At 41.0% G+C, this 23,911-nt stretch overlaps 1 protein-coding gene across 11 annotated transcripts; it reads right to left on the minus strand.

The window, feature by feature from the left end:
* Window positions 1-971: 971 nt before the first annotated feature.
* LOC140198934 (NXPE family member 3-like) lies at window positions 972-22,974 on the minus strand. 11 transcript variants are annotated; one of them, XM_072260211.1, is made up of 8 exons: window positions 22,860-22,974; window positions 22,579-22,709; window positions 15,188-15,297; window positions 13,588-13,765; window positions 11,321-12,108; window positions 8,590-8,663; window positions 5,430-5,639; window positions 972-1,758 (listed from the first exon to the last, which is right to left on the minus strand). In XM_072260211.1, exons 3-8 carry the CDS (start codon window positions 15,232-15,234, stop codon window positions 1,205-1,207), a joined length of 1,851 nt encoding a protein of 616 aa, XP_072116312.1. In that variant the 5' UTR covers window positions 15,235-15,297; window positions 22,579-22,709; window positions 22,860-22,974; the 3' UTR covers window positions 972-1,204. The 11 variants fall into 11 exon arrangements, with proteins under 11 accessions (XP_072116312.1, XP_072116309.1, XP_072116308.1 ...); XM_072260208.1 differs by having other exon boundaries at window positions 15,188-15,526; XM_072260207.1 differs by lacking the exon at window positions 15,188-15,297 and adding an exon at window positions 20,963-21,060 and having other exon boundaries at window positions 13,615-13,765; window positions 22,162-22,709.
* Window positions 22,975-23,911: the final 937 nt, after the last annotated feature.

Raw genomic sequence — 23,911 nt, forward strand, 5'->3', positions numbered from 1 at the left:
CTGTGCTCTGTACAGATGGTCTTTAAACACTCTGCACATGTCAGATGGGAACTTGCCCAAAAACAGCTGTTCCCAATTAACTCCCTAGTTCCTGCCTAATCCCCTTGTAATTTTCCCCTGCTCCAATTAACTCCCTAGTCTCACAACATCTGTATTTATCTATGGCTATCTTAAAGCTTAAGGAGTTTTGATCACTGTTTTGTAATTGGTAACTGCTCTCCCACTTAAAATCCATCACCTCCTCAGGCTCATGTTCCAACACCACATCCATGTTGGCCTCTTCTCTTGTTGGACCTTCCTGGATGCACCTAATAAATTCTGCCCTGTCTAAACTTCTTACACCAAAGATATCACGGTCTATATGAGAGAATTTGAGGTCACACACTACAACAACCTTGTTGTTTTCACATCTTTCCCTAATCTGCCTGCATATCTGATCCTCAATGTCCTGATGACTATTCTAGTATAATCCATCAGTGTGATTGCATCTTTCTTATTCTGTTAATTTAGACTCAGTGGATGAGCCCTCTGTCATGAGCGCAGCTGTGATATTGTCCCCCATTAATTGCACAACTATTACATCACCCATCTGCTTTTATCTTCTGGAACATCACGTATCCATTCTTATCCCTCACTCAACCAAGTTTCTTTAATGGCTACAACAACATAGTTCCATATACTGATCCATACTCTAGACTCATCACCCTCAGCCATAATACTCTTAGCATTAAAACACACACATTTCAATCAGTCTGTCCTATTGAGTCTATAACCTTGTTCCTGTCTGATCTTCCATGTCTAGCCATCTCTCTTCCTTTCAATCCCTCTGTCCTGGTACTCTGGTTCCCACCACTCTGTCAATCCACTCTGAATCCTCCCTAGTAGCACTAACAAACTAGTTCATTAGAATGTGTGAAAACCAAATAATTGCTGAGTCAGAGATCTGAAATTAAAACAGAAAATGTTGAGAATACACAGCAAACCATTTTTATTTGATGAGAAAGTGGATAGCCAATGGAAACAATGCCAACATAATGTATTGAGTTACATACAGAATTCCCACTAATACTGGAACAAAAAAGAACATAGGATTATTTACACATAGCAAAACAATTTGATTGTATCCAGTACATACTCCCTACATGTGGAAAATTCAAAGATGATTTATCTTAAAGCAAACATTGATACATGCTTCAAACGTCCATCAACTTTTTTCAGAAGGGCACACATATGAAAGAAATACATTCATTTCATTTCTAATAATAATTTGTTGAGGGTGTATGTTATGGTGCAGGTAGTGGGCTATGGTCATTTCCCACGCATCCACAAATGCAACATTCATGCCTGCAAATATCCTCCTCAGTACTGAATCAAGCTGATAAGAATACCAATCGCTCTGGCGTAGACTGAGGGTTGGTGTAAGGGCCCGTACATTAGCCGTCTTTATTACCACTAATGTATCTGGATTCCTGCCCAAAAGCTGTAGGATTGACCTCCGGATGTACTGCAGCCTCCGAATGTACACTTCTATTGGATAAGTGGCAAAATGGGCACATAAGGTAATTGCTATGACTGTATCTTTCCCTCCTCTAACTTCATCTATTTTATTTGAAGTGTACCGCAATAGCTGGTTCCAGATATTGTAGAATTGGATTGGGGGTCCATGTACACGAAATTCCACCATGATGTTGTTCTCCTTGTCTACGGCAAGGAGAGGGCCGGCATTTCCAGAAGAGCCAAGGTCAAATACTTTCAGACCTAAAAGGAATAAAATAAATGTAACTTGAATGGCCATCATTTAGTAAAATGTATACGCATGTAAATGGACATCACATTTAATTTTCAGGCTTACAGCACCAAATAGAATAAATGATTTAACACCTTGTCAATGTAATTAAGGAGCTAAGAGATACTAATCTGGCATAGGATCCTTGCCTTTTGACGTAAGAGAAATATAATAATGACACCTCCCTCCCCTTCCTCAATCTTTTTGTCTCCATTTCAGGAGACAAACTATGAAGTGACATCTTTTATCAACCTACCAATTCCCATGGCAGTCTTCACCATACCTCTTCCAACCCTATCTCTTGTAAAAAAAAATGCTATGCCCTTTTCTTATTTCCTTTGCCTCCACCTCATCTGTTCCTAGGATGCTTCTTTTCTTTCCAAGACATCAGAGATACCCTCCTTCTCCAAAGAACGGGGCTTCCCTTCCTTCATTATTGATGCTGCCCTCATCTGCATCTCCTCCATTTTCCGAACATCCGCACTGCCTTTATCTTTTCAATGCCTTAACAATGATAGAATTCCTCTTGCCTTTACCTACCACCCCATGAGCCTTCACATTCAACACATCATCCTCCACAACTTCTGGCATCTCCAAACGGATCCTACTACTAAACATATCTTTACCTCTCCCCCACCCACTACTTTCCTCAGAGATCACTCCCTCCAAGATTCACTTCCCTATTCATCTCTCCCCACCAATCACCATCTTGGCACTTATCTCTGCAGGCAGCCTAAGTGCTACACCTGCCCATTCACTTCCTCCTTCTCCTCCATTTGGCGCCCCAAACAGTCCTTCCAGGTGAGGCAACGCTTCACCTACAAATCTGTTGTGGTTGTCTATTGTGTCCAATGCTCCCAATTTGGTCTCCTCTACATTGGTGAGATCAGTCATAAACTGGGGACCACTTTGTCGAGCATCTCCACTCCATCCGCCAAAAGTGGAACTTCCAGTGGCCAAACATTTTAATTCAATTCCCATTCCCATTTGGACATGTTGCCAAGATGAGGCCACCCTCAGAATGGAGGAGCAACACCTTACATTCCATTTGGGTAGCCTCCAACCTGATGGTATGAATATTGATTTCTCCTTTCGGTAAAAAAATATTCCCTCCTCCTCCACTCTTCTTCTTTTCCCCACTCTGGTTTATACCTCTTCTTACCTACTTATCACTTCCCCCAGGTCTGCTCCTACTTCCCTTTCTCCTGTGGTCCACTCTTCTCTCCTATCAGATTCCTTTCTCTCCAGCCCACACCTTTATTCTGGCATCTTCCCACCTCCTTTTCAATCCTGAAGAAAGGTCTTGGCCTGAAATGTCAGCTGCTTATTCATTTCCACAGATGCTGCCTGACCTGCTGAGTTCCTCTGACATTCTGTGTGTGTGTGTGTTACCTTTAAAATAATAATGGAGCATTTGAATCATGTTAATTTCCTTCCAGTTACTTTGATGACGCCTCAACAATTTTTACAGATGCATGATAGAAAACAACCTATCTGGATACATTACAGGATGGTTTGGTAATTGCTCTGCCTAAGACAGCAAGGAACTGTGGAGAGTTACGAACACAGCCAAGACCGTTACACCTCCAGCATCTCCTCTGATGTCTCTCTGTCTACATTCCCTGCCTCCTCAGAGAGCAGCCATCATAGTCAAGGACTCTTCCACCTCAGTCATTTTCTCTTCTCCTCTCTTCTGTCAGGCAGAAGATGCAAAAGCTTGATACTATCAACAACCAAACTTGGACAGCTTCTATTCTAATCTTCTCAGGTTCTTGAACAAACTTCTCAATCGCTAAAGAGGAATTCTTAACCTCACAGTGTATCTCATTTAGGACCCTGTGCATTATTTGTTTGCCTGTACTTTCTCAGTAGCAAAAACACTATATTCTCAGTATGCAGAACATTATATTCTGCATTGTTTCCTTTATGTTCCCTTGATGTACAGTACCATGCAAAAGTATTTGGCACATGTAACAAAAATCTGTAAAGCGAAGATGCTTTCAAAAATAATAAAATGAAAAGTTTCTGAAAATCAAAAAATTACTATAAAGAACATGAACATTAAAAAACTACATCATGTCAATATTTGGTGTGATCACCCCTTGCCTTTAAAACTGTATCAATTCACTTAGGGACACTGTCATGCAGTTTTATAAGAACATCGGCTGGAAAGTTTTTCCAACCATGTTGAAGAACTTGCCACAGTTCTTCTGCAGACTTTGGCTGTCTCGCTTGCTTCCTTCTCTCCAGGTAATCCCAGACGGCCTCAATGTTGTGATCAGGGCTCTCTGGAGGCCATACATCTGAAACTGTGTAACAAAAGCTAGGGTGCCTACAACATTTACACAGTACCGTATTTACATATGGCATTATACAGTATGCACATAACAAAACTTTCCACTGTATCTTGACACATGTTGCAACAGTAAACCAATACCACCTGAACTTGACTTACTGTTGCTGAGCCTTGATTAACATCTTGGAACTTATCATTGGGCTGAAACATAAAGGTCATGTCCCCAAAGCTTTTCCACCATTTCTAAGCAGTGATCAAGTGTGTGGTTAGAAGTGCAGAGGAATCCCATAGCATAAATACTGTAGTCATGCCATGGCTGGTATTGATAAATCAAACCCAGGGTCAGAAGGACAGAAATGAAATCCAGGGCAGTTATGTTAGATCTGTACCAAGCCTTCGCTGGATCACACTTATTTGATCATCATCTTGCAAAAAGAAGAAGCAGGGAAGACCTACAAAGATGACAGCATGAATATAAAGATATGCATATCAAGAGAGGGTGAACAGAATAGGTCACATTTCTCTTGAGGATAAAAGGCTGTAGAGTGAGCTTACCGAAGTCTTTAAGATTAGAGTAGAGAGAGAATTTTCCCTTTGGAGAATGGGAGCCCTTCGACACAACGTAGAATCAGAATCAGAATCAGGTTTATTATCACTGGCATGTGTCATGAAATCTGTTAACTTAGCAGCAGCAGTTCAAAGCAATACATAATATAGGAGAAGAAAACAATAAAATAAAAATAATAATAAATAAGTAAATCAATTACAGTATACGTATATTGAATAGATTTTAAATCGTGCAAAAAAACCCAGAAATAACATATATTAAAAAAGTGAGGTAGTGTTCAAGGGTTCAATGTCCATTTAGGAATCGGATGGCAGAGGGGAAGAAGCTGTTCCTGAATCACTGAGTGTGTGCCTTCAGGCTTCTGTATCTCCTACCTGATGGTAACAGTGAGAAAAGGGCATGCCCTGGGTGCTGGAGGTCTTTAAGGGCTGCCTTTCTGAGACTCTGCTCAGATTGTCACCTGATATTCCAAAGGGAATTCAGAAGGAACGTTGCTGCCAACAGAGTTGTGAAGAATTAGAGTGGTGAGTGGTTCAAGAAGATAGAAGATGCATTGTATGAGGGACTGGACAAACAAATGAGGGCAAAGGGAGCAGAAGTTTCTGTTGATGGATTTTTGTGAGAGGACACAAGTGTAGGTTTATCACCACAGTGGACTGTTGGGCTGAATAGCCTCTATCTCTAGCATTTCCTATATAATCTGCCATATCAGAAACCAATCTCAAGTATAACATATGCATTTAACGTATTATCCACCAAAATGAGATAGACAGATTAACCTGGTAGAACTCGCGTCAAGTATGTAAACCACTGGTGTATTGTGGAATCTCCAATCAGGTACATCCTTTTCCCTCGGAGACAGTCCGTAATGTTTACAGCAGTGTCAAGGCGACGGATTTTGCAGCTTGATGACATCCACTGGTCTTTATAATAAAAGCCAGACGGTGATATCACTGGTTTTCCCCGGACACATTCACCAGGAACTGCAGCTAAGAATGAAGTGAACAGAAGTACAGAGACTGTGGTGTAATGTACATTGAACTAGTAATGCATCCATAATGGGTTAGTCACAGTTTCAATGGCAGTGACGTCTTCCAAGAAGGTTATTTAGCAATTACCACGAAGTTTGGTTTTATTCATTTAATGGTTGTGGGAATCACTGTGAGGGGTAGTATTTATTGCTCACCCACACTTTCACTTGAGATGTTGGTGAAGACCTGGTGATGACACCAAGCTCTTCTTCCATCACTTCCATCTCTAGGCCTACTTCTTGGACAAGGATTCCCCACCCCTTTCTCCTTCTTCAACCCACTTCCTCCTCTTGGACATTCCACTTTGGCCTTATGCGCACTTGTGATCTTTCCATCTCTAATTGTGTACGTGATATCATCCGTCTTGACTTTAAAATTCCATTCGCCTACTCGAACCTCATCCCCTCAGAATGCACTGCCCTTCACTCTCCCATCTACTGCCATCATAGCTCCCATATCCTACATTGCCCATTTTTCTACCTCCTATTCAAGATTCACAAACCTAACTGCCCTGATAAGCCTTCTGATTTTGCCTACTCCAGCCCTACTGAACTTGTGTCCTCATACCTTGACTCCATTTTGTTTCCCTCGGTTCAGTCCCTTCCACCTACATCTATGACACTTCACATGCTCTTGATCAGTTCCACGACCCTGACTGTATTATTTTCACGCTAGCCGTCCAGTCCCCATTCATTTCCATTCCCCATCAGGAAGGCCTCTAAGCTCACTGCTTCCTTCTGAAAAACAGACCTAATCAGTTTCCCTCCACCATCACCCTCCTCCATCTGGAGGAACTGGCACTTACCCTCAACAATCTCTCTTTTGGCACCTCTCACTTTCTCTAAGCCAGCTAGCTATGCCTGCCTTTTTGGCAGCTACCTGAAACAGTCCATGTTCCAAGTCTACACCAGCAATGTTCCCTAACTCAACCTGCGCTACATTGATGACTGCATTAGTGCTGGTCTCATCAATTTAATCAAGTTTTGCCTCCAACTTCCACGCTGGCCTTAAATGTACTTAGTCCATCTCTGATTCCACTCCCCTCTTTTTTGATCTCAGTTTCCATTTCTGGAGACATATTATCTGTTATACAAATCACTGACTCTCACAGTTATCTTGACTATAGCTCTTTCCACCCTATTACTTGTAAAAATACTGTTCTTTTCTCTCAGTTCCTCTGACTCCTCCACATCTGCTCTCAGATGAGGCTTTCCATTCTAGAACATCAAGATTTGCCTTTTTTTCAGAAAGCAGTTTATTCCCTTCCACCACTATCAATGCTACATTCACACATACCTTCTCCATTTCCCCACATCTACTCTTACCTCTTCCGGCTAGTCATAACAGAGATAGGGATCGCCTTGTCCTTGCCTAACACCCCATGAGCCTCTGTATCCAGCACACCATTCTCTGTAACTTCTGCCATCTCCAACAGATCCTCCATCATGCATAACTCTCCCTCCCTCCCCACCCACTTTCTGCAGTGATTGCTCTCTGTATGACTTCCTTGTCCACTCCACCCCTCCCCACACATCTCTCTTCTGGTGTTTACCCCTGCAAACATGACAAATGTCACACCTGCCCCTGTACCTCTTCCCTCACCACCAGAGCTCTAAAGAATCCATCCAGGTGAGATGACACTTCACTTGCAAGAATGTTGGGGTTATCGGTGCACCTGGTGCAGCCTCCTCTATGTCGGTGAGACCCGACAGAAATTGGGGACCAGATCATCAAGCCTCTTTGCTCTGTCCACCACAAAAGGCAGGATCTCATGACGGCTATCCATTTCAGTTCGATCTCCTGTCCCCATTCTGACATGACTGCCACAAGGAGTCCAATGCAGGGTGCAGGAGCATTTCCTCATATTCTGTCTGGGTAGCCTCCAAGCTGATATTTCCTTTCTCCTGAATTCAATATTTGGATTTGCAGAATGCTTGATTCTGTCAAAGTGATCAGGTCCAGTCAATAGAAGTGACACTCAGACCTGGTGTATAATACAGAGATGGTCCATTCCCAACCATTTCTCACCCTCTTTGTAGCTGCAGCAAATGTTTATAAATTCTAATATAAATCTTGGACTCCAATGAAAAATAAAACTAATCTACCATATGTACTAATCTACCATACTTTTCAAATCATTAGTTAAAAATTTTTAAGTACCCAAATATCCTTTTCTTTACTAATACTCATGTTGTTGAATGGTTTGTATAGAATTGAATTTGTGTATCAATACAAATCTTATGTGAATTCATGAAAACGTTGGCTGCTTCATGAGGTGCACCTTTCTGGTATGGGGTTGGGCTGCCCTTTACTAGCAAAGCAGCCTGAATTCTTCATGGTATGGATTCAATACAGTGCTGGAAATGTTCCTGAGAGATTGGTGACGTGATAGCACCACATAGTTGCTGCAGATATGTTGGCTGCACATTCAGAATGCTTGATTTGTAGAAGTGATCGGGTGAAGTCGATAGGAGTGATATTCAGGACTGCTGTGTCACACAGAGATGGTCTACTTCCATCCATCTCTCACCCTCTTTGTAGCTGCAGCAAAGGTTGAGGAAATCTGGCTCTAAACATACAGAATGTAATGTTACATCCTGGACAATGAGAAATCAAACTAATCTATCATAAATAATACTAACTAAAATTCTGAATGGTTTGTATAGAATTCAAATTATGCCTCAGTTTAAATCCTATGTGAATTCATGAATATATTTGGCTGGATAATTTTTAAATGCTTCAATTAAGCTGAACATAATATGCTAATAGAATTCAGGAAATAACTACATGGATCTTTATATTTTGTTTGGAATGACTGAAGACTTGTATATTCACAGCAAGGAATGATCCCAGCTTATAGTTCTTACCAAACTATTAACTTAATAGTGATGGATAAAAATAATCTTACGTGCACGAGGTGAAGGTTTTACAGTTATATAATCTCTGGTACTGGGAAGTAAAGGCTTCTTGATATTGACTTGACTGTAAATGGAAATATTTAATAGAATAAGTAATTGCATCAATATATAAAGAGAATGCTTACTACATACAGCTCAAAAACTTATGTTCGACTATTCTCTTACTTTAAGCTGCAGTGACACTGACAAGGTAGCTGAGGGTTCCTTGTACATCCCCCATAACGAACAGCACAGGTCTCATGGTTCACATTGTGTTGCTTTTAACAGAGATTGTCTAACTTCATGAACTTATCGGGAAATCCAAGTAAATGTTAATGTTGTAGATGGCACAAATTCAGCGCACCAGAAGATGGTGAATTCCAATCTTTAGGCAAGCAAGTTTTCACCATGAACCAAGTGCAGTTACAGAATGTCTTCACATTAGCATGCCACGCATGTGCAGCTTCTTGTTATCAAAACAAGCTAGATCTATACAAGCTCATTGAAAGACTTATTCAGTAAATTCCCTATTTATGCTTTAGCCACCAGCTCAGCAAAATTCTCACTTTAATGATATATTCAAATTCCTTTTGACAGTTTTGTATCATTACCCTTTTAGGCAGTGCATTAAAGCCATTCTGCAAGTAAATATTTTTTTCATTGTATTTGTGGCCTTTTTGCCAGTTGTTTTGAACCTTCACATTCCGTTGCCAATTCCTCAACAAAGGCAAACTTTTCTTCTTATTTAATCTGTAAAATGCTTATTTTTCTATTCTTATTTATCCACTAATTCTTAGCTGCATCCTCTCCTGTCACTATCTCTCTGGGTACCTAATGTGGCTCACATGGCTCTGAAGCAGCAGACCCTTGAGCCCAGAATTGGACTTGGTTCTTCAGTTGAGGCCAAAACCATAATTTATGAAAATATTAGTTGAACCTCTTTTATTTTTAAGCCTAGGATTATCTTTGTCCATTGAAAAATTTTCTCAACGTGACCTGCCACCTTCAGGTTCTAAGTCCAGTTAATGGGCCGACAATTAAATGGGGCAGCCCCTTATTTGGGACAACTCTTAAAGAACAAAAACTAACCGAGAAAATAGCTGGGATTCCCTTTGTTTATTTGGGACACTCTGCCACTTAATTGGGACAGGAGATTGTTGCTAAACAGGTTCCAACTAGTGTCAGTTGTGTGCACTTGTTCACCATTACATCATGCTATCATGCTTAGAGTGAACAGTTTTTATGTTGTGCATTTGGGCCGATGTACATTGATTCTAAAAGCAGTGATTTTTGATACTGTTGCTTTTTTTTAAAAAAAAAATTAAGATCCTTGCCAAGGTGCAGAAAGGCAATGAAGGCAATCCATTATCCACTATCCACACTAGGTATATGTGCTAATTTTGTTCATTTATGGTCAATCAAAAGAACACAGCAGCGTACTCTGGATGAATTCCACTGTCAATAATTGTTAGGAACTGATATACAGTTTCATTGTGTAGTAGTATTGGCAGTGTTCTAATTTGTTCTATATTTTATTTAAAGATAAAATTATTACTCAGTTATACCTTTTCAAGTATTTTCATGAAACTCGGCTAATTAACTATATAACTAAATCCACTGTATAAGCAAGGGTCTGGCTTTTCATGTGGATTTCTATAATTATACCACATTCCGTAAATATTACCTCTTTCAATATTTATTTCCAATGTACAATTACCTGCATGATGTTTTATCAGCTTTGTTCCTGCCATTTCACTTAATTATTTTCTAAGTTTGTTTTCTTCTGTTCTCTTTTATTACTGTTATCAGCTATATGCAATTCACAAATGTAATATAATCATGCTCACTCCCTCTACTGAACAACATTACATACAATTGGAGACGACAATAACCAGCAACAGATAGTGTCCTTCAGACTTGCAGTTGGATGAGTTGCTGAAAGACAATCCAGTTAAAAAGTAAACTTATAGATTACCTCCTTCATAGTCAAATATAAGGAAAAGCTCAAAAGTCCAGAGCGAACATATTACAACGTGTAGAAGATTAGCCGACTCACAGAAAACCAAGAGTTTACATACAGTAAATGGATAATTTCCTAGTTGGCAAGTTACTAGTCATCAATTTTCTACACTTTGGATGCTGATGAAGGGTCTGAAATAATGGTGGCTAAATTTGGCAGGAATGTAACCTGTGAAAAGACACACAAAGACTAAATAATTCAGGTCCTCTAGACTCGGCAACATCTTTGTAAATTTTCTCTGTACTCTTTCAACCTTATTTACATCTTTCCTATAGGTAGGTGACCAAAACTGCAAATGTACTCCATATTAGGCCTCACCAACATCTTATACAACTTTAACATAGCATCAATACTTTGTACTCAGTACTGTGATTTATGAAGACCAATGTGCTAAAAGCTTAGTTTATGACCCCATCAACCTGTGACACCACTTCCAAAGAATTATTGACCTGTATACCCAGATCCCTTTGTTCTACTGCACACCTCCGTGCCCTACCATTCACTGTGCAAGACCTACCCTGGATGGTCCTACCAAAGTGCAACAACTTGTACTTGTCTGCATTAAATCACATTTGCCATTTTTCAGCACATTTATCCACTGATCCGGATTACCAAAAAGAAAAATTGTCAGCAAGCATGTTGAAGCACACATAGAGCAATCTTGCTACAGTCTTGCTAAATCAAGAAACAAAGTTATAATTGAAAGGAAATAAATAACATACCTTTGGAAAAATTTAAGATCTTCCCCTTCCAAATTCAGTTTTTGATATCCTGCTCTGCTATAGGTGACACGAGAAGAGCAGAGAAGCTTCTTTGGTTTATAACAGAACCAAGGCTCTCCAGTCCTGAGGTCAGTAAAATTACAAAGTGGTTTAGTCTGAGGTAAAAATGCATTGCATATTGTAGTCTCTGAAATAGTCCCATATTTGAAGGTACTTTTCAAAAACACTCTAAATGGCTGTTCTTCACGAAGTCTCCAAAGTACTTGGATCCCTTCACTGGGATGAACCAATGAAACAGACACTTTTACCTTCCCTGGCCAGAATAAAATGAAATTTATGTAATAAGACCCATTTTGGTGATCTACAACTGTTCCTGCTGAACCGGCTTTCAACTCAGGGGAGTGGATCCGGGCTTGGAGATAGTCACCTCCGTATTGCTTTGGATTTCCTTCAAAATCGTACATACGCACCATCACCTGCAACTGATCTCCAACATAGAAAGTCTTTCCAGAATTTAAAATAACAAAACGTGCAAGTGATGGGTTGCTGCTGTTCCGGAAAGGCACATTGGAGTTCAGAGGCTTTGGCCACTCAATCATTTTCAATATAGCTGCACCTTCTGATCTTTCCTCAGGGGTAAAGCTGTGATTCTGGTACCCGTACTGCAACAGCTTGTGTGTCCAATCTGGCTTCAGCACTTCCATGTCTTGCTGTATTGTGGAATAATTCCTTAGAGGTGGATACCTGCTCCACTGGGAGTCTGATTGAGAAAATGAATGTATATCTGACTGTGAAAAGAAAAACAATTCAATATTGAATATTTTATGCTGGCAACTGAGACTATATTCCTAGAAGATTTATCTGTCAGCTACAAGGGAATTCAGAGAGACTATCCAGAGCTATGAATCCCACTGTCTTCTGGATGAAGCCACATCGAGTCCCGAGCAGAACAGGGTTACCGAAGTTGTGCCTTCCTTTGGAGGTTGCAGCATCCGTAAGAAACACCCATCTCAAGTCATGTGGCACTTATGAAAAAGGGATTCTGAACTTATCAGACTGAAGGTGCCCCAGAGTGAATTCCAATCTGTGTAAAGGTATTACAGAATTCCAGAGTTGCTGAGAGAAAAGAAAATATCTACACACTGCTTCCATACCTGATCACTGCCCAATAACATCTGTTGTATGGCAAAAGAAAAAAAAAACAGGATGGGGCTTTATCAATGCACCATGTTACTGGTCAGGTTACTAGTCAAGGTTACACAGTGGGAAATAATTTAGTCAAAGTATCAGTAACCACTACTGGGCTGTTCATTATCAAGATTAGTTTTCCTACATGATTCATAAACTTAACTATTCAAAGTGGTTCCTGAACAGTAAATTGAGCAAATTATTCCCAGTCTGAAATATCTAACAGCACCAAATACTTAACCCCCTGTGAGTAGTAATAGCAGAAATATAGACAACAGAAGGCAAACCAGCAGACTGAATCTATATGCTGCAAAGCTACCACCACCTCTGTTCTTCAATGTGGAACATTGATGATGATGATGACGTCGACTCAGGCCCGAGAGGCCAGCCTTACAAGGCGCAGAATGAGAGACTGTGGGGCACATCACTCCTCACACAGACATTTTGCAGTACAGTATGTTTCTGTATTTTACGAGGTCAAGTTGAAAGCTCAACACTCAACCCGGCACAGATGGAAAGCGTACTTGGGAACTGCCCGACTGGATGTAACATTGAAGTCATGTATTAGAGGAGGATATCAGAAGGAAATTGTGCTATTTAAGAGACTTAAAACTGGATAATCTTATTACAATAAAATTAGCTCACATGCACTTAGTTGCCAAACCAAAGGACATGGGGACTATGAATCAAAATGCCTGCTTCCTACTAATGCTTTAACACTCAGCAGGAAGACATATCCTCACTACCCAGATCCCAATGCAACATTGAAATGGTGGCGTCATGTCTACATTTGAAATGTAATAAAAAAGGGAATGTGGTAAAAGGACAAGACATTCTCATACATCTCTTGGTAGATGGTCCAAAAGAGCGTCTGGGCCCTCTGCCTGCTCTCATAAACCACCGAGGTGAAAAGGGAGAAACACAGCTCCTGGTCAAAATGGCTACAACAGAACTGTGATCAATCTGATCCTTTCCTCTTGGATCTGGTGTTAAAAAGAACAGCTTTTAAATATTGTTTCTTCATGCTCAGTTTAATCGATCAATTTTTCAGAATGCTTTGCATTTACCATTTTACACACCTTGATGAGCTGAAAGTTTATAATTACCACAAGCAGTGTCAGCGATACCAGAAACATGTAAAGGAGCCGCTGGGCATTGAAATAAAGAGGCACTTTGATTGTATATTGGTCATTCATATTGGAAGGTTGCTGTGCTCCCTTGCACATTGGTCTGTTTAAAGCTTCTTTTTCAGCAAATCTGAAATTTAAATGATTCAAATAAATTTAAGACAAACAATTGGAACCTGAGAGTTTTGATGTCAAAGTAAATTTATTATCAAAGTACATGTATGCCCCCATATACTACCTTGTGATTCATTTTCTTGCAGGCATTTAAAGGAAAACAAAGAAATACAATTTATGGAAAACTATACATAAGCAAAGACTGACAACAACCAATGGGCAAAAGAAGACAAATAGTGCAAATAAAAAAATATAATATTGAGAACATGAGGTGTAGAGTCCTTGAAAGTGAGTCTGTAGGTTGCAGAATCAGTTCAGCATTGAGGTGAATGAAGTTCTCCACAGTGGTTCAGGAGCCTGATGGTTGCAGGGTAATAACTGTTCCTGAACCTGGTGGTGTGGGACCTAAGGGTCCTGTACCTCCTGCTCGATGGTAATAATAAGAAAAGTGCATATCCTTGATGGTGGAGGAACTTGATGATGGATATTGCTTTCTTCCATTCCATTCCTTTCAAAGTGAAAACTTTGACCATATTTTCCACAGATCCAATTAAGCTTATTCTAGAGGACTGGAACCTGGCTACCATCTAAAGGAATGTCCACGGTAATTCTGCTAATTCTCCATCAATCAATCAATCTTAGTTTAGTTACAGTTAGAGGAGGATGTTTGGGAAGAGCAGGCATTATCAGCAAAGGTAGCATGGATAAATGCAAACGCAATGGGCAATGGTACAGCAGTGGGACATGATGGTGGGGATCTGTCTTTAACTATGTGGGACTGAGGAATATGTTTATGTCTTCAAATATCTCACAATTCATGAATGGGTAGAGGGATAAGCTTTCTTCCTTGCTGGAGTTGTGGGAATGGGATGATAAGGTGAGCTAATTATTTTTCAGTGGGGTGACTATAGAGATGAGTATGTTACAGTGGAGCTGGACAGAAGTTGAGAAAAGAAAGGGGTTAGGAGGAGGTGTGGCTTGGTAAGTGAAAAACATGAAGTGACACTGGCACACATAAGATGCAGAAGCAACACAGCAAGTCAGGCACCATCTACAGTACGGAGAGGAATGGGCTGAGACCGGTCATCAGGACTGGAAAGGAAGGGGATAGAATCCAGATTAGGAAGTTAGTGGAAAGGGGAAGTGTACAAGCTGGCTGGCGATGGGTGAGACCAGGTGAGGGAGAAGGTGAGTGGGCAAGTGAGGGGAATAAAGTGAAAAACTGGACAGTGATAGGTGGAAGATGCACAGGGTTGAGGAAGGAGGCAGATAGGAGAGGACAGTGGAGAAAGGGAAGGGGGTGGACAACTGGAGGGAAGCCCATGAGGATTAGAGAGAACAGATGAGGTGAAAGGGTTACCAGAATATGGGAAATAAGAGAGGGGACTAAAAACTGGGGAATCATGGTGAAGTTTGAGAAATCAATGTTGTTGTTTACCCAGGAATTTGAGTTGTAGCTCCTCCAACTTCGTTTGGCCACATCATGGCAGAAGTTCATAGGCTGACATGCTGGAATGGAAATAGCAGTGGCAGATTCACTGGGAGATCCTGGGATTTGGGGAGGACAGAACAAATGTGCTTGTTGAAGCAGTCTCCCAGTTTGCATTAGGTCTCACCAGTGTAGAGGAGGTTGCACCCGATACAATAAATGACCACGATAAATTCACAAGTGAAGAGTTGCCTCACCTGGATTGGCTCTAAATGGTAGTGAGGGAAGAGGTGTAGAGGCAAGTGTAACTTTTGTCATGGTTGCAGCGATAAGTGCCAGGATGGAGATCTATGGAGAGGAACAAGTAGACAAGGGATTCATATAGAAAGTGTTTTCTGTGGAAAGTGGGGGAGGGGGTAATGGGGTAGGAGAGAGAGAGAGTTGTGTCTGGTGGTAGGATCCTATTGGATCTTGTAGAATTTGCAGAGAATGAAGTGCTGGATACGGAGGCTTGTGGGGTGTTATTGGATGTGAGGACAAGGGAAACTCTATCCTTGTTGTGACAAGTTGCGGAATGGATGGAGTCAGACAGGTGAAATCAAGGAGATATGGGTGAGGGCAGCATTGATAGTGGAGTGATGGAAGGGAAGCCCCATTTTCTGACAAATGATGACTCCTCGATATTCTAGAACACATGTGGAGGAGGCAGAGTTACTGAGAAAAGGGATCAGCAATTTTTCAGGTGACAGGGAGGGAAGAGGTATAGTCAAGATAACTGTGAAAGTCAGTGAATTTGTAAAGGATGTCCATAGATAGTCTGTCTCTGGAGATGGAGACCAACAGATCAGGAAAGAAGAGCGATGTGTCACAGATGAACCAGGAAAATTTGAGGTTGAGGTAGAAGTTGGATGCAAAATTGATTAAATTGATGAGCTTGACATTGGTGCATGAAGCCGCATCAGTGTAGTTGAATAAGATTTGAGGAACATTGGGGCATGGACTCTTCTACATAGTCAATGAAAAGGTAGACATACCTATGCCCATGATGATACTGGTGGCTCGGTGAATGTGGGAAGAACTCAAAGAGAAATTGTTGTGTGTCAGAATCTGTTCTGCTAAACGGAGGAGAGTGATGGTGAAATAGAACTGTTTAGGTTTGTTGTTTGGAAAGCATGGAGCCTTAGGATCTTCCTGATGGAGAATGGAAGAGGATAGGGATTGGATGGCCATATTGAAGAGAGGGGGTCAGGGCCAGTGAAATGAAATGATGAAGAGCATGTGAGGTGTTATGTTAGGCTGACAAGTCAGTAGTTCCCCTTCCCTCTGTCCCTATCACAAACATGTACTCCACTGTAGGGTCTTTGCACCCCTGCAGGCAGGCTGAGCACCAGGGTTGGCAAATGCGCTTGTGAGTATGTACATTCCAGCTAATCACCATTTCATTATGGTGGTATTTAACTCCTTTCTTTTGACTTGACCCAGCAATGTTACGCTTCCCGTTTACCCTCGTCCATGTCCGGAAAAGATAACTACCGTTTTGACACGCTATGAAAGCACGGTATTCATTTAGCATTCAGTTATCAGTGTTGGCATTTAGCTTTCAGTTTCTGAGCTTTAATTAGCAGTCCTGTTGGCCTAGCGTTTATTGTTTTCTTCCCCCTTTCTTTTAAATTCTGCAACAATTCTCATTAAAGACAGTAAACTGTTGACCTACTTCAGTCAGTCTCTCTCGCTCTCTCTCTCCCCACATGGGCCATATCCGAACGTTCTTATTTGAAAAAAAAGTGCATTGCAGTTATAGGTAGGAAGGAACAAATGAGGTGCTAATGGAGAATCAGAAATGCGAGAGAACACAAGAAAAAATCTGCATGTCTAAAAGAAGGCATGAAGTTGCCTTCACAGACAAGGTGAAGGCGAATCCAAAGGGATTCTACAGATACGCTATGAGCAAAAGGCTTGCAAAGGACAAAATTGGTCGTCTGGAAAACCAGAATGATAATCCATGTGTGGAGTCAAAAAAGATGGGGGAGATCTTAAATGGATTTTTTTTCACCTGTTTTTACTCAGGAGATGGATACAGAGTCCAGAAGTGAGGCAAAGTGGCATCAGCTTCATGGACCTGTACAGATTACAGGAGGAAATCTTTGCTGTTGTGAGGCAAACTAGGGTGGTTAAATCCCCAGAGCTTAACAAGGTGTTTCAGTCAGACCCTGCGGAAGGTAAGTGTAGAAATTGTTGGGGCCCTAGCTGAGGTATATAGATCATCCTTAGTGCCAGGTGAGGTACCAGAGAATGGAGGATAGCCAATGTTCTTCTGCAGTTCAAGAAAGGATCTAAAAATAAACCAGTGAACCTGACCTCAACAGGGGGAAAATTGGAAAGCACCTTAAGGGATCAAATATATACGTATTTGGATAGACATACAGTGGCATGGAAAAGTTTGGGCACCCACGATCAAAATTTCTGTTACTGTGAATAGTTACGTGAGTAGAAGATGAACTGATCTCCAAAAGTCATAAAGTTAAAGATGAAACATTCTTTTCAACATTTTAAGCAAGATTAGTGTATTATTTTTGTTTTGTACAATTTTAGAGTGAAAAAAAGGAAAGGAGCATCATGCAAACATTTGGGCACCCCAAGAGATTTGAGCTCTCAGATAACTTTTACCAAGGTCTCAGACCTTAATTAGCTTGTTAAGGCTATGGTTTGTTCACAATCATCGTTAGGAAAGGCCAGGTGATGCAAACTTCAAAGCTTTATAAACACCCTGACTCCTCATACCTTGTCCCAACAATCAGCAGCCATGGGCTCCTCTAAGCAGCTGCCTAGCACTCTGAAAATTAAAATAAATGATGCCCACAAAGCAGGAGAAGGCTACAAGAAGATAGCAAAGTGTTTTCAGGTAGCCGTTTCTTCAGTTCGTAATGTAATTAAGAAATGGCAGTGAACAGAAACGGTGGAGTCAAGTTGACGTCAGGAAGACCAATAAAACTTTCTGAGAGAACTGCTCGTAGGATTGCTAGAAAGGCAAATCAAAACCCCCGATGGCAGGACTTTCATATGATGAAAGACTGGATCGACTAGGCTTGTACTCTCTGGAACTGAGAAGATTGAAGGGGGATCTTATTGAAACGTATAAAATTCTAAAGGGATTGGACAGGCTAGACGTAGGAAGATTGTTCCCAATGTTGGGGAATTCCAGAACGAGGGGTCACAGTTTAAGGATAAAGGGGAAGCCTTTTAGGACCGAGATGAGGAAAAACTTCTTCACACAGAGAGTGGTGAATCTGTGGAATTCTCTGCCACAGGAAACAGTTGAGGCCAGTTAATTGGTTATATTTAAGAGGGAGTTAGATATGGCCCTTGTGGCTAAAGGGATCAGGAGGTATGGAGAGAAGGCAGGTACAGGGTTCTGAGTTGGATGATCAGCCATGATCATACCGAATGGTGGTGCAGGCTCGAAGGGCCGAATGGCCTACTCCTGCACCTGTTTTCTATGTTTCTATGTTTGACTGCAAAAGACCTTCAGGAAGATTTAGCAGACTCTGGAGTGGTGGTGCACTGTTCTACTGTGTAGTGACACCTGCACAAATATGACCTTCATGAAAGAGTCATCAAAAGAAAACCGTTCCTACATTCTCAACACAAAATTCAGCATCTGAAGTTTGCAAAGGAACATCTAAACAAGCCTGATGCATTTTGGAAACAAGTCCTGTGGACTGATGAAGTTAAAATAGAACTTTCTGGCCGCAATGAGCAAAAGTATGTTTGGAGAAAAAAGGGTGCAGAATTTCATGAAAGGAACTCCTCTCCAACTGTTAAGCACAGGGGTGGATCGATCATGCTTTGGGCTTGTGTTGCAGCCAGTGGCACAGGGAACACTTCACTGGTAGAGGGAAGAATGAATTCAATTAAATACCAGCAAATTCTGGAAGCGAACATCACACCATCTGTAAAAAAGCTGAAGATGAAAAGGGGACGGCTTCTACAACAGGATAATGATCGTAAACATACTTCAAAATCCACACTGAACTACCTCAAGAGGCGCAAGCTGAAGGTTTTGCCATGGCCCTCACAGTCCCCCGACCTAAACATCATCGAGAATCTGTGGATAGACCTCAAAAGGGCAGTGCATTCAAGACGGCCCAAGAATCTCATAGAACTCGAAGCCTTTTGCAAGGAAGAATGGGCAAAAATCCCCCAAACAAGAATTGAAAGACTCTTAGCTGGCTACAAAAAGCGTTTTCAAGCTGTGATACTTGCCAAAGGGGGTGTTACTAAGTACTGACCATGCAGGGTGCCCAAACTTTTGCTTCGGGCCCTTTTCCTTTTTTGTTATTTTGCAACTGTAAAAGATAGACATAAAAAAGTAACCTTGCTTAAAATATTAAAGAAATTTGTCATCTTTAACTTTATGCCTTTTGGAAATCAGGTAATCTTTTACTCGCTTATCTATTCACAGCAACAGAAATTTTGACTGGGAGTGCCCAAGCTTTTGCACGCCACTGTAGACTGATTAAGGATAGTCAGCATGACTTCATACGTGGTAGGTTATGTCTTATAGAGTTTGAGGAATTTACCAGGAAAGTTGATGAAAGCAAGGCAGTGGATGTTGTCTATGTGGTCTTTGACAAGGCATTTGACAAAGACTTGCATGGGAGGTTGCTCAAGAAAGTTCAGTCACTTGGCATCAAGATAAGGTAGAAAACGGGATATGACATTGGCTTTGTTAGAGAAGCCAGAGAGTGGTAGTAGATGGTTGCCTCTCTGACTGGAAGCCTTTGACTAGTGGAGTACCGTAATGATCGGTGCTGTATCCATTGTTGATTGCAATCTATATCAATGACCTGGATGATAATGTAGTTAACTGGATCAGCAAATTTGTGGATGACTCCGAGATTGTGGATGTAGTGGACAACAAGGAAGGCTATCATGGTTTGCAGCGGGATCTGGATCAGCTGGAAAAATGGGTTGAAAAAATGGCAGTTGGAATGTAATGCAGATCTATGCATCGTGTTTCACTTCAGTAGGACCAAGGAGGGTAGATCTTGCACAGTGAACGGTAGGGCACCCAGGAGTGTGATTTTAAAAAAAAGGATCTAGAAATACAGGCCCATAATTCGTTGAAACTGGCGTCACAGGTAGATGGGGTCGTAAAGAAAGCCTTTTGCACATTGGCTTCATAAATCAAAGCACTGAGTACAGGAGATGGGATGTCAAATTGAAGTTGTATAAGACGTTGGTGAGGCCTAATATGGAGTACTATGTGTGGTTTTGGTCACCGACCTACAGGAGAGATGTAAATAAGGTTGAAAGAGTGCATAGAAAATTTTCAAGGGTATTCCTGAGTCTGAAGGAATTGAGTTATATGGGAAGATTGAATAGGTTAGGACTTTATTCCTTGGAATGCACAAGATCAAGAGGAGATTTGATAGAGGTATACAAAAGAATGATGGGTATAGATAAGGTAAGTGCAAGCAGGCATTTCCACTGAGGTTGGGTGGGACTACAACTATAGGTCATGGGTTAAGGGTGAAAGGGGAAAATGAAGGGAAACTTCTTCACTCAGAGGTTCGTGAGTGTGGAATGAGCTGCCAGCGCAAATGGTGCATGTGAGCTTGATGTCAACATTTAAGAGAAGTTTGGATATGGATGGTAGGGGTATGGGAGGCTATGGTTCTAGTACAGGTCAATGGGAGTAGGCAGGTTAAGAGATTTGGCATGGACTAAATGGGCTGAAGGGCCTGTTTCTGTGCTGTAATTTTTTATGACTATTATTTTGACCTGCTTCCGTGTCTCTCTGCCTCTCCACATTTTGGCCATATCCAAATGTTCTGACATTCCTTCCTGTTGAACCTGGAGATGATATTATCTAGAAGATTCTTCAGAAGTCAAAAATGAGATGCATATTATGTGGTTAGTCATCTTATTAGCTGTTCATAACACTAACTCACTTTACACATAGCACTAAGAAACAAAGAAAAGATTCAAAAAAAAAATAGCAAATAACTCGTGGCAATCTCGTATTTAAAACTAGCTCAAACTAGACAGATAAGAAAATGCCTTTGATAAGAATAGCCCATGCGACAGTTTTATTTTTGGTGTGATACAGCTGCAGGCAAAGAAACTACAAAAATAACTATCTATACTGTAAATCCACTGAACATTTCAAGTCAAAGATACAAGCAAGCACGAAGTTAAACCTCCCCAAATATTCAAGAATCCATCTGTCTTTGTTTTAATTGAAAATGGAGTTTAAGTCATCATGTGCGATTTGAGAATTCCAATGATTCGGTCCTAACAGCCAATCCCATATACGGCGGCTGTGGAAACAGAGACATGAAACAATGGTTGAAGCAAAATTTTTAAAAAAGAGGTTTTAGGAAGAGAAGTGCGTCAACATTTGGATAGGAAGAATTGAGAAGGCTAAGTGACTTTTTTGTACACTGCAAAATCCTTTGAGTCAAAGAGGCTGGAAAACCTCTCATCAGCAATCACCATCACAAAGACATGCCGTGAACAAATTAATCACGCGCAAGCAGTTTCATACAGGAGTGAAAGGATCTGACGGTCACCTATCCAGATCATGAACTGCCTTTTTTTCTTTTTCTTTTCTGATGACGCCTCAATCCAGCATTTACTGCTTTAATATCCCAATAGATGGAACTAGAGGGACAAATCGTATCTTCACAAGAAAAAAATTGAGACAGGGCAGCTAAGTTTCAAAGCAATGTGTAAAAGTTTGAAGCCCCCTTTCTCTAGAAAATTGAGAAGTGAACAGTTCATTGAATTGTTGAATGCAATTGTATCGGGACTTTTTCCTGTTAACAGTTTTGTTCTTCAATATAAATATAGTGGCATAATTAAACTCATTACACGTCACTGAGTACTTATTATCGGAACGCCCTAAAGACCCGCAAGACACTGACTTAAAGTGGAATGGAGACAAGAAACTACAAGTGCTGGAAAATGGAGCGACAAACTAAAGGCTGAGGGATCACAGCAGGCCAGGCTACATCTGTGGAGCAAAATGGACGATCGGCGTCTCTAGTCCACCCGAATCCGCGATTGTCGTTTCTCTCCACAGATCCGGCATGTTTTTGTTGCAAAATGTGCCATTCCCTCGATACCCTGAGCTGGGAAGAACTGCGAATCATTCCCATTCGGTAATATATTTGGACGACTAGCTAGCAGTGTCGACAGACAGCAATTCAAATCAGACTTAACGCGAAAATAAGGATAGTCCCCACCTTTTCGCTCTATTTCTCCCTGGATACATAAACACTAAAAGAAGCGCGGCATAAATTACAATTTGAATGACTTTTTAAAAAAATGTTTTGCGTGTCGTATTCTGCGGTAACTATAGTTTTCGATAGAAACTATGGCCACAAGGCAAGTACTTAATGTTTCCGCAGGTGATGTTGCTTCCGTCGAGCTTTGCAGTTTATTCGCGTTAATATACGATTTCCATTCGACATTTGGCGTCATGTAGAAAAACAAACTATGATCTACCCGGAGATTTAAATAGTATCTGAAATATAATAAACAATATATTTGTATTATTGTCTCCCACATCAGTTTGTTCTTGAGAGATCAAACCGGCAGCTTTCACTAGGACTGCTTTTTTCGGATACGTTACAAAAATGATAGAATAAAAAAATGAGAATCAATGTTGAATTACCTGCGATTTACAATTATTTCCCTCGGACTATGAAATAGGGTGCCGTGGCTGGATTACATTTCGCTCGTCTCGTAAAGTTAGCAAAGATCGAACCATCAGAAAAATAGTAATAATATCCTCGGCGCTTCAACGGCCAAAGTTTACCATTTCGACCACTCCCTGTAACGAGCCCTTCGATCTCAGCGTTAACAAACAGGTGACAATCGCGAGAAAATCTACGAATGATGAAACTCAGTCAGTTCACAAGGAACAAATTGACTCCAGTAATTTAGTTTATAATTTAGGATATAATTTGTCATATCTGAAAGCAATCTATTTGGCAACTTTACAACTAAGGCATTACAGTGAGCTTTCCTTCCGCTGTACGCAATTCCCTCGATTTCCTAACGGACCCCTTTCTCTATCTTGTTTGTTGCAGTTTAAAATATTCTGTCCATACAATTCTAATCTAAGTTTATACTGCTGTGAGTTAAACTATTGCTCCCTGGCGAACGGTGAATTTTCAGTGTTCAGACAAATGATAACCTCATTTTCCCTTAAAGGGACATTCAAACTTTTGTGTTGTGTTTACCCTGGACGTGTTTATTTATCTGAAATGACCCTCTCCTTCTCATCAGTATTCCCCACACATTACAGAGTCACAGTATGTTACTGAAAGGTTTGATTCACGGTAATAGCTAACATTACGAGCCTGCGGGTCGAGGGTTACATATGATTCTGTTACTAAGGCCGGCGTGAGCCCACGTTCAACTCCATTGCTTCACTCCAATTGAGGCATCGAGCAAGGCTGAAGTCAAGGCGGACGAGAGCGTCTGCTTGGATTTCACCAGCCTCCCTCTCCCGCTCGCTAGCTGCTGGCAGAGTAAAGTGCACGAGCCTTGGGATCCACGTCGCAAGGATTGAAGAGCGTGGCTGTGGACTTGTTTTGGGAGACTTTGAGATTAATGTTGCAAATGTTCCTGGATTCCAGTTTTTTGTTTGCTGTTTTTGAGTGGTTTGATTAGGATGATCAATGTGACCTGGGGCACTTTGAAGAATAGCTCTGCGGTCAG

The sequence above is a fragment of the Mobula birostris genome, chromosome 6 (assembly GCF_030028105.1).
Source record: "Mobula birostris isolate sMobBir1 chromosome 6, sMobBir1.hap1, whole genome shotgun sequence".
NCBI lineage: Eukaryota > Metazoa > Chordata > Chondrichthyes > Myliobatiformes > Myliobatidae > Mobula > Mobula birostris.